This window comes from Lepidothrix coronata, unplaced genomic scaffold, assembly GCF_001604755.1.
Source record: "Lepidothrix coronata isolate B3197 unplaced genomic scaffold, Lepidothrix_coronata-1.0 Scaffold307, whole genome shotgun sequence".
Classification (NCBI taxonomy): domain Eukaryota; kingdom Metazoa; phylum Chordata; class Aves; order Passeriformes; family Pipridae; genus Lepidothrix; species Lepidothrix coronata.
The window spans coordinates 399,527-412,562 of record NW_016690487.1 but is presented as its reverse complement, the minus strand read 5'-3'; the positions used below and the strand labels follow the sequence as shown (position 1 = coordinate 412,562).

Below are 13,036 nucleotides of genomic sequence, written 5' to 3'. Positions count from 1 at the left end.
AACTGTAAGCAGGGCTCATTCTTTGCCTCCATGCACATTCCCATGGCAATTCTTTGCGAATGCTCAGTGGTAACACAACGTGGAAGCTTCTCTGAGTTAGACCAGAGGCAGAGCTGGCTTAGAGGGACACATATGGTCATGCATTTTCCCTGGTACCTACAGGAAATTTCTCATTCTCAAACGTTTCTAATATCTTAAACAGGCTGAAAGGGTGAGGGTTGTAAAACTATAAAGGTGGGCTTTTTTCCCATATTCTCAAATATTTGATTTGATAAGTAATGGCCACATCTGCTCTTGCCAGACTTCCATTTATCAGTGTCACTTTCTTTTTCTAGTCCACCATTCTCTGGGGCTGATCAAATGATGACGTATAATTTGATTCTCAAAGGCATTGAAAAGCTGGATTTTCCTAAAACAATAACAAGGCGACCTGAGGATTTGATCCGCAGACTCTGCAGGTGGGAGGGGCAGTTTGTGGCAAAGCCTGGGTGTGGATAGATTGAGCTCTTTTAGAATTCAAACTAGAGTGTTGAATTCCTGACAGCTTGATTTAGAATTGTCATGCATAGCACGGTCCATTCTGATTATATTCAGTATGCATTGCGTGCCTCTGAATATGTATCACACCTCTTAGTCTGCAGAGGCAGCATCTACAAATGTTGGCTCTGGGCTTTCTCTGTAGCTGTGAATTTTTTCTGAAACAAATCTTTGGGAAAACTTATGGACCGTGGGGTGAGGAAAGAGCTAAGGAATTTGATTTTGCTATCAAGCACGTTGGTTAACAAAAAAATGCTTCCAAACTTACTTAGTCATATAGTTTCTACAGAAAACGTAGGGCACTTAAAGACTGACTTAAGCCCATTTGAAAATGCAAAAGGCAGTATTTCAAAAGGGCCAGCATAACTCAGAAGCATTAGTGCACAGTGGCATGCACAGCTGGTGACAATGCTGACTTTGAACTCCCAGTTCCCATGGGATTTCATCCATGGCACTAGGAACGGTGTGCGACATGCTTGTGCACCAGCATTTGAAAGGAACTTTGTAAATTTTGATTTGGCTCCTTTTGTAACTCATAACCAGGGCTGCTGGTCAAGGGAAAAAAAAGATGTGCAACCAAAATTCAGCCTGTTGTTTTCACTCTGCTGCTTCTCACAGCCAGGTGACATTGTTCTGGCTTCCTAGCAGGTTTCTCCATCCTTAAAAGAAAGGAGCAGTGAGCAAAACATCATTATGCCTCCTTATGAGGCCACATTTTTATGCAAGCTACATCCCTGTGTAACTGTTAAAAACAAGCAGTTAGGATCTATAAATGCTCTTTAAATAAATAGGAATATTTTATAAATTCTTATCCTTATTGTTTTCCTCTTTCTTTTAAGGCAAAACCCTACAGAAAGATTAGGCAATTTGAGAAACGGAATTAATGACATCAAGAAGCACAGGTAAACAAAAGAATCTGCCAAGAAGAAAATTTGGGGTTTAATTTGAAGTATTTTTAATATTTTAGAACCCAGTCTGGTAAACCCATAAAGAGAGATTTCTGTTGCTATTGAGTGCATTTGCAGCTGAGCTAAGTCGTGCTGTAGCCTGAGCTACAGCAACAGTACTGTTGCATTTGCAGCTACACCAAGCGACGATATGAGCATAAATCCTCAACATGTTTATCTAGAAATGTCTTATTTTTTACTGGTTTTGTTGCAGGTTGTCGATGTAGGAGTTTAATTTAGTTCTCAGGGAAATTGATGCCAGTTCAGCATCTGCCTTTCAGACCTCCTGACCCTTAAACAGTTGCTTTTTAAGAATGAGTAATTAAGAGCTCCAAAGCAATACTAGGTTTTTGTCCTGATGAACCTAATGAAGAAAGTCTTTCTTCTAATGAAGAAATTCCTCTGTAGCTTAAACATTTTCTGCTTTCTTTTTTTATCTGAGTTGTTTCTAAGCCATGCACTTTGTGCATGTTCTTTGACTTTTCTGTTTCTCTCCCTCTTCTCATGCTGTAAAGAGGGTGGAATTCCAAGGAGACACATAAGTCTTTTCATGGCTGTACTTGTGCATGTATTAACCTATCTGTCACTGCATCTCCTCTGTACAGAAGTGCCAGTGTTTCTGGTGGTCCTGAAGCTCCCCCTGCCTTGTATGGCAATGACAGTGCTCGAGTTTCCTCTTTCTAATAACTGTGCTGTTACATGGGCAGTAAAAAAATTTCTTACAGTCCTTGTTCACATGTTTTTCAGGTCTTCATAGTATAATGACAGAAAACAACCTGTCTTTCTCTTTTGGTCTCTCCCTGTCTGTCTTTCATTTCTTTTTTAATCAGGTGGTTGAGTGGTTTTAACTGGGATAGTCTGAAAGTGAGGAAATTAACGTCACCTTTAAAAAGAGAGGTACTGGCTTTGGCTTTCAATATCATAATGCTTTACTAATATAGCTTGACTTCAAAGAACAGCTGATGGCAATAGCAAAATTTCCCATAGATGCATTTGAGTTATTGTAGTTCGATGTTTTTAGTGAAAATTGCATGAAAGAAAGAGAAACAGCAAGCAATACATAAATCCAGTTAAATAATGGAAATATTATTCTGCCTGTGTACTTTGCATTAGATTTTCACCATTACTAGAAAAAATGGTGTTTGGTCAGAAACTAATACTGAAAAAAACATATTTTCCTTGGTAATGGGCACATTATTAAGACATATTGTTCATATTACTGTGCAGAGTACAAATTCCTGCATTCTCTTACTATTGAGTTACAACACACCCTTGAGTAAGCTCTGTGTTTTAAATGGCCTATTTCTCTTTGCCCTAAAATGAAAAAAGATTGAGGGTAAAGAGTTTGAAACTCATTTTGACCTCAGTTTGAAACAAAAAATAATTCTGAGGTCTGCATTGAGTACCAACCCTGTGAATATAGATTTGATCTTAAAGAAAGTAGAATAAAAATTGTGTGCAGTGTGGCCCAGCTTTCTTACTGACTTTGTAGGGCTTTTGGTGAAATCCTGGAGTTGATAGTATTTGGGAAGTACTTTCATATAGGAAGGCTAATGCCATTGCTCTGTTGTACAATTTAATTACTGGAGGTTTATCTTTTAAAGAATGAGGAATTGCATCCATTGAAACAAGTCACCTGTATCATACCAGCCTTTCATCTCCACACTGGTAGCAATAAAAATGATGCATAATTAATGGACAACATTTTCAAAAGTTACTTTCTGAAACAACCATTTGTTCGTGTTTTTCATGTCGTAGTTGTCTGGACCGACTGATTACAGCTACTTTGACAGCTATCCACCTGAAGAGGGAACCCCTCCAGATGAACTTTCAGGCTGGGACAAGGATTTCTGATAGTTGTTTCTTCTGGGACATGTATAGACACTCATAGGCTTCAGTTCTAAACCTGCTGTCTTGTTTCTTGCTACAAACTACACAGTTCTCCTTGAAGAATAGAAGACCATACAGCAACCGGAGTTTGTTTGGACAATGCACAAGAATCTGTGTCCATTTCTTTATAACAAGGGCATGAATTCAGTCAACAGATGTAGCCTGAATGTGTTTTGATACACAGTGTCTCTACAAATATTTTCAGACACTATGGGTTGGATTTATGGTTTTGCCATTAGAAATGTCAGTAGCTAATACTTTGATGTTAACAAGGTTAACATTTTGGATGGAGAGGATTGGAAGCCAATAACTCTGTGGCATTTGTCAGCTGACAACTATAGGCACTTATTTTTCATTTTATCTGATGTCTGCTGTGTTTCACTTTTTCCCCTTAATGTCCAGTATTGCATTAACGCAGGAATGTGTATAAAAGAGACTTTTACTGAAAGGTTGATTTGATCTGATGCTGCAGCTAAAAGGGTATCACTGTGGAAGCTGCCTCTCTGTCAGTTGAGTTTTGCAACAGGCTGAATATATGACACAGGTCAAATGAAAATCCAGTAGGAAACAAGGTATATACATGATAGAAGTTGCCTAAAGAAGCAGACTATGGTGTGTATTTCCCTTACTGCTTCAAAGAGCCATGTCTATTTCTTAAAATGTTTTGCTTTTATGTAGTGAGAAGCTAAAATAGATGGACAAAAAACATTTACCTTGAAGGGAAAAAAAAATGCAGTTGGATGTTGTGCATTCATGGTTTATATAGAAAAATTCTGTTGCTCTCTGTTAAGAACTACAACCACTGTTGAAACAGGGATGTTCCTGGTTGTCCTGCTGGGCTTGTGGGATTGATGAGTCTGCAACGCTTGCTAGGATTTGTTTCAGCTCCCACAGAGACGAAGTCCAATCTAAATTTCAATACTGAAGCTCCCACAGCTCACTGCATTTCGCGTGCTGGGTGGAAAACCTCCCAGGAAACTTGTACTATGTGCTCAGGGTTTAGTTACTGCTGGATAGTCTCCCTAGCTGCTGCTGGTCATGACTTTTCCACCGGGTGAGGGAGGGACTGCCACAGGGGCAGTTCCACGGTTTGTTACAGGGTTATAATTATCTTTTACCGCTGAGTGGCCATTGCTTTGACAGCAAATCAATTTAAATATTTTGTATAACCTTCACTCTGAATAAGGCAGTAGAACATTTTCCATTGAATTTAATGAAGGTTGGATTGAGCCCTTGAAAGAAGACACTACATGTTCGGCTGGTTTTGTTTCCCCGCTTGTTTGCAAATTATTATGGAAACTTTCAGCCAGCAAAGCCTGTGCAAAATGGTGGTAAGCACACACAGTCAGAGAGGATGGAGCAGAGTCTGTAAACTGGGATTGTAGATGCTTTCCACTAGATCTGTTTTGCAATACCAAAGACCAGATTTTCTTTTCAGGATTTAGACAAGCACTGAAAGTTAGTTATTCATGTTTCTCCGTGTATTTTTCTTTCTCTCATAAGTATTTTTTATTGCAGTCAAAATAATATTGCACCAAGTTTTATAAAATCTTTTGAATGTATTTTTCCATTGTACTTACAGGTAGTTTCCTTATATATATATATATATATAAATAATAATGGTGTGTATATATATATATATGTTTTTTAAGTGAAGAAATAGCTGTATGATAAGTTTAGTGCAGTTAGCATTAAGTCTTTGCAGCTGTAGGATATATTTTCATTATAAAGTTTAACTTATCTTGTTTATTTGTGTGCAAATAAAGTAAGATTACAGTGTAATGGGCAGGCCATTAATATTTTAGAAGCGCATTCCATACAGCAGTCCAGATTCATAGCCCTGATTTATACTTCTTGTCTATGTGATTCAGAAGAGACTGAGGCAGAAAAGACTGCCCTGGAGGGGCATCAGATCACTGGTGTCATTTCTTGCAGCCTGTCCCTCACTCAGATTATGTTTTCCCTAGTGGGTGCTGAGAAAATGAATGCATAAGAAGCTACAATGAATGAGGTCACAGATCATTTCGTGCTTATGTAGAGTACCCATGTACATTTGATTCATTTTATTTCTAGCACATATGCAGTTGACTGAGCTGAAGTTTTCCAGAAACGAGCAGCAGCTGATACAGTAGAGACTAAACATTACTTGAACTAACGCCAAATGTCTTTGACAGACAGATGTACTTCAGACTTCAACATGGCACCAGTGGAGTTATGCTGATGTGAAACAAGCGGATAAATGGGTGATTCAGGCTCAAGTAGCTTCACAGTGCAGGAGATCATGGGGAAACTGAATGGACAGTCATGATGATGATTAGATTATGCTTATTGTTGCCTTTTCTGATTTAATGTCGTTGAATAACAGATTTTGACATTCAGGTTTTGATTATGCTGTGGATATGTTAGTAACTGTCTGAGTTCTGTCCTTGGTGTTCTTATCTGTGCTTTGCCTTCCTGTCTTGTCAGCTTTGCTTTTATTGTGTGGCTCCCTGAGAAACCCAGCTGTAGCTATGCTTTTTAACCTATACTTCTGCCACAAAAGAACATGCCTCAGGAGGCAGGAAGGATGATACTTCTTCCTGACAGAGAGCAGAGATGAGGAGCAGTTAGCCTGGGCTGGGTAGATCAAAGTGCCTTCCCCCAGCTACCACATCAGAGTGGTGAACACTTGAGAGAGACTTGTAGGCAGGAACAGAAGCACAGTGAGAGAGAAAAGTCCCAGGCACGTGATAATTCTAGCCAGTTTTTAGTGCAAAGGATTAATTTTCACCATGTCCTCACAGCTGCCTCTTCAGGCTTTGAAAAGGGTGAGGTTGGCCACCCCAGTGCCTGAATGCATCACCTCTTAATAGAAAGGGAAAGAAGTAACCTCAGTGCCACAAATGTTTGCATTTGATCATAGAAGGGACTGTGGAGAAGATGTTAGAGCGTGTAAGCCTGTAAGATTTTTGCGTTTAATGAGAAGAAATAGCTGTCCTGATATTTAGGGAGTCTCTGTGATTTTAGGCAGGACTTAACAGGTCTTACTTGCAATGAAAAGCGTCTGAGGTCCCTTTCTCTTCCCACTACTCAAGGCTACCTCTGAACACACACAGCTTTCCCCTGCTGTGGTCCCCAGGGACCTTGTGATGTAATGGCAAGAATAATTTTTTATCTTTATTTGACAAAGTCCTGGGAGATTTAAGTCCCCTGATGATTTTAAAGCCCCTCCAGCGAGCTGTGTGTAGCTTTGGGGCTTGACACCTTTGACAGTTTCACAATTTGGCTTCCTCAAGATTGCATAGAAAGTGTGGGAAACAAGCGACCATTAAAGTCAGCTTTCCCAACTGTAGCGTAGCACATTGTCCTAAATTCATCCTCCCCTCCCACTGTTTGCAAGGCAGCACAAGACTGATGCTCTTTATCTCTTAAGTTCCTTGTGCCTGAATGTTGTAGCAGCAGTAAAATCGGTAATTCCTCCCAAAAGTGGAAAGCAAGGAGGAGGTTCTGCAGAGAGCAGATGTGAAATTAAATGCATCCATAATCATGCAGAGCTGCAACCTGTCTTCCTCAAACCTTTATGTTCCTATGGCTTTGGGAACCTGGGACACCTCCAGGCGTGAGACCCAACACAGATTTATTCAGTAGGCTGGACCAGCAGGGAATGATTGAGCAGTCAGAAGCATCTTTTCCCCTTGTGAGTCAGTCTCTGCTCTTGTCACTGTCTTGTAATCAAAGGCAATTGTGTGCAACACGATGCCAGACAGGGAGTTACAAGTTCAAAGCAAACAGAGCTGAACAGCAGGCACAGAAAAGGCAGGTAATTATTTTCTCACAAATCCATGATCTATTGTTTGCTACAAAAATACTGCTCAGTGGTCTGTCTTGGGGACAGCGTAACATCAGTGGTCAGGTGCATCCTTTGGCAGAACTCCCAAATGTGAGCTCATTGCGACTCCTAATATTCTGCGGCTCATCACTGGTTGAGAGGACTTGGGAAAAAGTACTGAAATAAGGTAAGCTCCTCATCCACAGAAATCAGAGGCACACTGTGGCTGACCCCCACCAGCCAGCATTTCATCGATGTGTGGCAGATGAGAAGTGCCCCTTCTCTTTTTTAGCTCATCTGACATGCTTGCAGAGCCAAAATCTGTTGCACGTACCAAGCTGCAGACCAGCAATGGCAAAAGACAGAATTAACATTCCAATTAAATTATGGCGCTAATAGCAGGAGACACAGCTGCTGAATAGTCTAGCTAGTCACTGGGGACATCCCCGGGTAGATTGTTTTCCATGCTGCCTTACTAAGCCAGAAACATTTCAGAAAAAGAAAGCTGAAACCCACCCTAATGGGACTCCAAAGAGCACCCAGACATGAAGTACAGATACTGTGGTAGTGCCTGGCTGCCGACAGCCTGCGGTAGAGATGTTCCTAATCAGCTTCCCTGAAGGGGAGGAGGAGCAACAGAAACATGCCAGGCCTTATCTTGAACTATGTCCCTTGTGGTGCCTCATCCTGCTGGGACCAAAGCAGAGGGGAGCTGTGTTCTAGTTCCTTCAGCTTGTGCATTGTCTGTCACACCAGGGGATTGTACTTGGGCACCAGAAGGAGATATTTACCTGGGGTCTGACTACCCTTCTCAGTCTTATGGGCAGGCTGATGATCCCCCAGCCCTCCCATGGACAGTTAGAAAGCTGCAGGGTACTTTCTCCTCTGCACTGTGTTAGGAAAATACAGTGTGGTGCTGATGAAGTGAAGTACCACGAGAAGGTTAAAAATTCACTGAATCTCTGAAGCACAGCACAGAACAAGTAAAAGAACTTAGGAAAAAAGAGGGAATAACCAAGCCTAGACAAACCAAGAGCTGTGACCAGAGAAGTGAAGAACAGGAGGACACTATGAATCAAACCACAAAGCCAAAGAATAACTCTGCTCAAACTTTGGGCTCATTGACATTGTAAAATACCCACAGGCTAAGATTAGCCCGCAGGCTAAGCTTTTCCCTTACTCACATTAGCCCCTTCCTCACAGAGCATGCATAGTAAAGTAAGTGTGTATATCTTTAAACGGAGGCAAATCAATGATAAGACAATTACTATAGTTTTTTACTATAGCTTGTTACATATACAGGACATGTTGATTTCTGTTGATTTGAAGTGTATAAAAATGGGCTCTTGGTATACTGAAGGTGTGCTAGCTTTGTAGATTTATCACCTAGCACCCATCTCTGCACAGATATGAAATAAAATCAAACATCTTGACTGTGTTTGGATTGGCTCTTGTACACTGGGTGAAAGAACACCACTTTAGTGACATCAGTGCCATTCTAAGAAAGGAACATGCTGTAATTCTATCAGAAGGCAACCTGGGGAGCTGTTCAGAACCCCTCAAGGGCCCACTTTTCAACTGAGGCCCAGAGGTGTGTACCTCAAAAGCATCAAGAGTATTGTAAAGGATATTATTTTAGTGATAGTGTTACTCACACCTTAAACAAAGAAATAGGATATATTGGCACAAAACTGAGGTTGTCTTGTCAAGCTCTATGAAATCTATTTTGCAACAAGCACTCTACAAATTGAAGACTAGATTTAGTTAGGTTTATTATTTGAGCTGGTGTGGGTTTTAACAATAGGCATTGTCACACTGAATTTTATAAATTCTATGGATTTATTTGTGCAGCTGTTACAAGACAACTGTTGGAAACTACTGCATCTGGTTTTGCTTGCAGGGCCTGATGTCTACTGAAAATCCAAGCCTGCTTCCAGCTTAGCAGGTGGCATTTCCCATGTCTCCTAATGACACAAGGAGCAACCAATGAATTAAAAAGTGAATCCTATTGTACAGTCAGCCTGTGCACATCACTACTTCTGACTGTCCTTAAAGTCAAGACAGGAGTCACAACAGCTCCACACCAGAGAGACAGGCTCTTTTTCATTACCAAGACACAGCAGTGAAAAGCTTTTTGTTTTCTGCAGCTATCTGTCTTTCCAGCCAGGAGAAAAGCACAGCTTTTGTTTTCCAGTTTTTAAGTCTATCTCATTTGCAAATAGAGTGCCTGACTTTTCTCCTGCCCCTTTCCCTTAGAGAAGGCTCGCAGATTTGGGTCCAGCCTGGCCAAATAGTAGCTTAATAACTTAATGGTTTTCAAGTTCCTCCAGCCTAAAAACTACCAGAATGCTGCTGTTTGCATACCATAGAGGTACAGCACAAAACTCCAAACCAAACCAAAAACAAAACAAACAACCACCACCACCATCCAAAATACCCTACATTCTTACAATCTCTTGCCTGAATGCTTTTAAAACTCTAATTACAAAAAACTTTTAATATTACTAGAGCTCAAAGAGTCTAGAATTTGGCCTGTACTGGTATTCACAGGCTGATGACTATCTGGTTTCCCTGCAGAGTATTTGTTTTCCCCTGTTTGCATGGGCATTTCATAGCACAACAAAGGAAAGAAAGGCATTTTGAAAAGGAAGATAATGTAGTTCCAACAAGAATTGGCCCAGTGACAGATGTAAAACCTAAAATTACTTGAAATTCAGCCAATAAAAGAGAGTTTAAAGTGATTTCTGACTGTATAGCTTTACTATAACGTCATTAGAGGGACCATCCAATTTAAGTTGAGTTTTTTAAATTACCCATTTGCAGGACATGTTCTTTCAGCAATGCTTTGGTTAAAAGTGCTTTCAAGAGTAAGCTGAAAGTCTTGTGGTTGAAGGCTTTTATCTTTTCAGTTTATATTTTTTCTGGCTTGTATTTTTTCTCCAGATCAAGAGCCTTGGATGTTGCAGACCAACAAATCTCTATACGAAGCATCGAAGCCGAGTAGATTTATATCAACTGGAGGTCATTCAGCAGTTTTTCTAGCTGGCCATAGAAAAGAACTGATGCACAGGTTCAGCCATGGTTTCAGAGTGCACTGGCCAGAATTGCCGGTGTAACTCCTGTATCATCTGATTTTCTTCCTAGCTTTCTTCTTAGAATCACAAGAGATGGAAAACCACCCACTTGTTGTGGTTACCACAGGCAAAACCTAAACAAGCAAGCAAACAAAACAAAACCAAAATAAAACAAAACGAAAAACCAGAAAAGGTTCTTAGCATTTTTATTGAAGCAGAACTTGCTGTGAGGCCTGGCCTGAGCAGGACAAGGGCTGCCAGTGTCATCCTGGAAACATCCCCCAAAAATGAGACAGCTTTCACAGAAATCACAGGCTGAACATCCTTTAACTCAAATACGTAGCAATAAATTAGAGGGGTTAAGTCAATGAGGGAGAACAGTGCTGCAATGTGAACTATGTATATCTTTATTTCACTCTTAATGGATTCAGGGCCTGGGGTTTCATTTAGCTTTATCAAAGGCATAAAGGTTACTTTTTTGAGCGACTCAGACTGAACAACTATGTTTTGAGATAATTTTGCGAGATTAATGGAAGACAAATTTGGTATAGATCACATGAACATTCATCAAAATCAAAGGCCAAAAACCACAGCCCAAACAACAAACCACTAATAATACAGCCTAGTCATGAAATCTGGTACTTCTGGATGAAACTCTCATCCTCTCCCTTCAGAGGACTGAGCCATGGAAAGAGAAACTTGCATTTAGCTGTTGTTATGATGTTATAATGTGCTAAAGGAGTAACAGCAACATAATCGACTAATTTAACCGATGCAGCCACATTAAGGACAAGGGGGAGCTTGTGGGAGACTGAAATTTGAAGCCAAGAGGTACGACAATCAGAGCAGAGAATCCCTAAACAAAGCAGCTTGAAAGGGAAATACTGTGGATGTGCCATTATCATCACAGGGCTGGACAGTCAGACAGGCAAGGAAGAAGTCAGAAAACAGGGAAAGCCTTTTCACTCTCCCCTACCACCTCGAGGAACATTTGATTCATTATAAAAATGAACTTTTCTTCTCTTTCCAAGAGGAAAGGTAACAGTTAACTGGTTAAATATTTCGCATAAATACATATAGGAGCATCAAAAAGTGATAAGCACTTCGAATTTATTGCTTTGGCACTTGAACTGTGAATATATGGAGGAGGAGGAGGCGGAAATTAATTAGTGAATAGCGTGTTCATAGGGCTGCTGCCACCCAGTGTCAAATGAGAGTATAAATATAATTAGAAAGGCCAGAGACTTGGGATTTCAACAGAAGGCTTAGAACAGGAGGTTTGAAACAGTAAGTATCTTTAAAAAGATATGTTTAAAGTATCAAATATCACACTGCTGAGGTTGTACCTTCCCCTCTTCCAGTAAGAGCGCTGCTTATTTTACAACAAAGCAATGTTTATTTGTCACGAGAGCTCATGACTGAAAGAAGTTCTCAGGCATGACCTGCTGACTTGTGTCACCACACAAGTCCTGGGCTGGGATTGCCCCCAGTTCCAGTTCACCCCAGCCTTCCCTGCTCTCTGGCTGGGGCAGTAGGACGTGGGGTGAGGCCCTGTGGAGATCCCTGTGCCCCTTTGGACTGATGCAGGTGATGTAGGGCTGCACTTGCACGTTGTGACTCTCACCTGGCACCTTCCCTGGTCTGGCAAGGGGCATGTGCCCTCAGGACAGGAGGTCCTCTCCTCAGGGCCAGGGAAGCTCAGAAGCCTGCAGAGCAACTCGACTTTTTCTGTAGAAGTTTCACTGGCACCATTACAATGCACGTTACCAGACAAAGGGGGGCATGAGTTCATAGCAAGAGACCACTACCCCACATTTGTTGTCCTGGAGTTTGCTCAGCAAAGAATGGGTAGGTTTGACCCAAGCTGCATTAATACCAGTGATATTTTTTTTTTTTAAATATGTAAATGCTGGAACACAACTGGCCTGGTTGTCCACCTAAGTGATGTAAAAAGTTTCCTCTATGATGTGGAAAAGCTGTTTTAAATCATGTCAGAATTTATTTCCCCTTAAACTGTTTGGGTTATACCCATGCCCATCCCACTGGAGGGGGGCAGGTCAAGTCAGGATCATTTCTCTCCCATGCCAGGCAAGAGGCCATAAGATTGGAAAAGCCATTAGGGACACAATGCTGACCATGGCAACACAAATATTCTTACTGACTTGTGAAATTTGCCTGTAATCCTCATGGGGAGAAGGAGATGCACTCATTATGTTCATAATCACAAGGGCTCACAGAGATTCACCATCCCTCATCCAGAGAAATAAGTTTTCAGCTGTAATAGGATTCACTGGTTGTTAATTTGCTTCACAAGTAATTTTCTTGTTTTTACCTTAATCCTTCAAACATGGCAATTCACCTGCAAAACATTTTTTAACGAGAATGGGGAGGCAAGAGGAGGGTCGCCTTTCCTTTTCGTGTATATGCTAATGAAATGAAAACAAGGTGAATCAAACAAGTAATAAATAGCTAAAAATATCCTTGGAACTGCAAGGGATCACTGAAACTTCCATGCTACTGAGGGAACACAAAGCCCATGCTATAACACTCTCCCTCGATACATGCTTAGATCCTTTGGCTAATGGAGGGGCCATATAAACTGTTTTTTGGATGCTGAGCTGCAGCCCAGTGTCGACACCTAGTTTGGCACGACATGGACCAGGCACCAGGGCCAAGTTCATCCTCCCCACCGTGACATCGCAGCCGCTTCCTCACAAGGGGTTTTTCAGCACAGGCAATGGTGCAAAGGAGCAGCTGAGTGGCAGAAAGGCTCAGTCTGA

The 13,036-nt window shown here is 41.1% G+C and overlaps 1 protein-coding gene across 3 annotated transcripts in view; it reads left to right on the top strand.

Annotated features, from left to right (window-relative positions):
- Positions 1-4,944, top strand: part of PRKG2 (protein kinase, cGMP-dependent, type II) — a 29,006-nt gene extending 24,062 nt beyond the window's left edge. Inside the window, exons 16-19 of one of the 3 annotated variants that reach the window (XM_017837609.1) lie at positions 336-458; positions 1,377-1,439; positions 2,315-2,381; positions 3,243-4,944. In XM_017837609.1, coding sequence (XP_017693098.1) covers positions 336-458; positions 1,377-1,439; positions 2,315-2,381; positions 3,243-3,338 — 349 coding nt within the window. In that variant the 3' untranslated portion in view covers positions 3,339-4,944. Of the gene's footprint in view, positions 1-335; positions 459-1,376; positions 1,440-2,314; positions 2,382-3,242 lie in introns of those variants that run through there. The other 2 variants (XM_017837610.1, XM_017837611.1) reach the window with 2 other exon arrangements.
- The last annotated feature ends 8,092 nt before the right edge of the window (positions 4,945-13,036 follow it).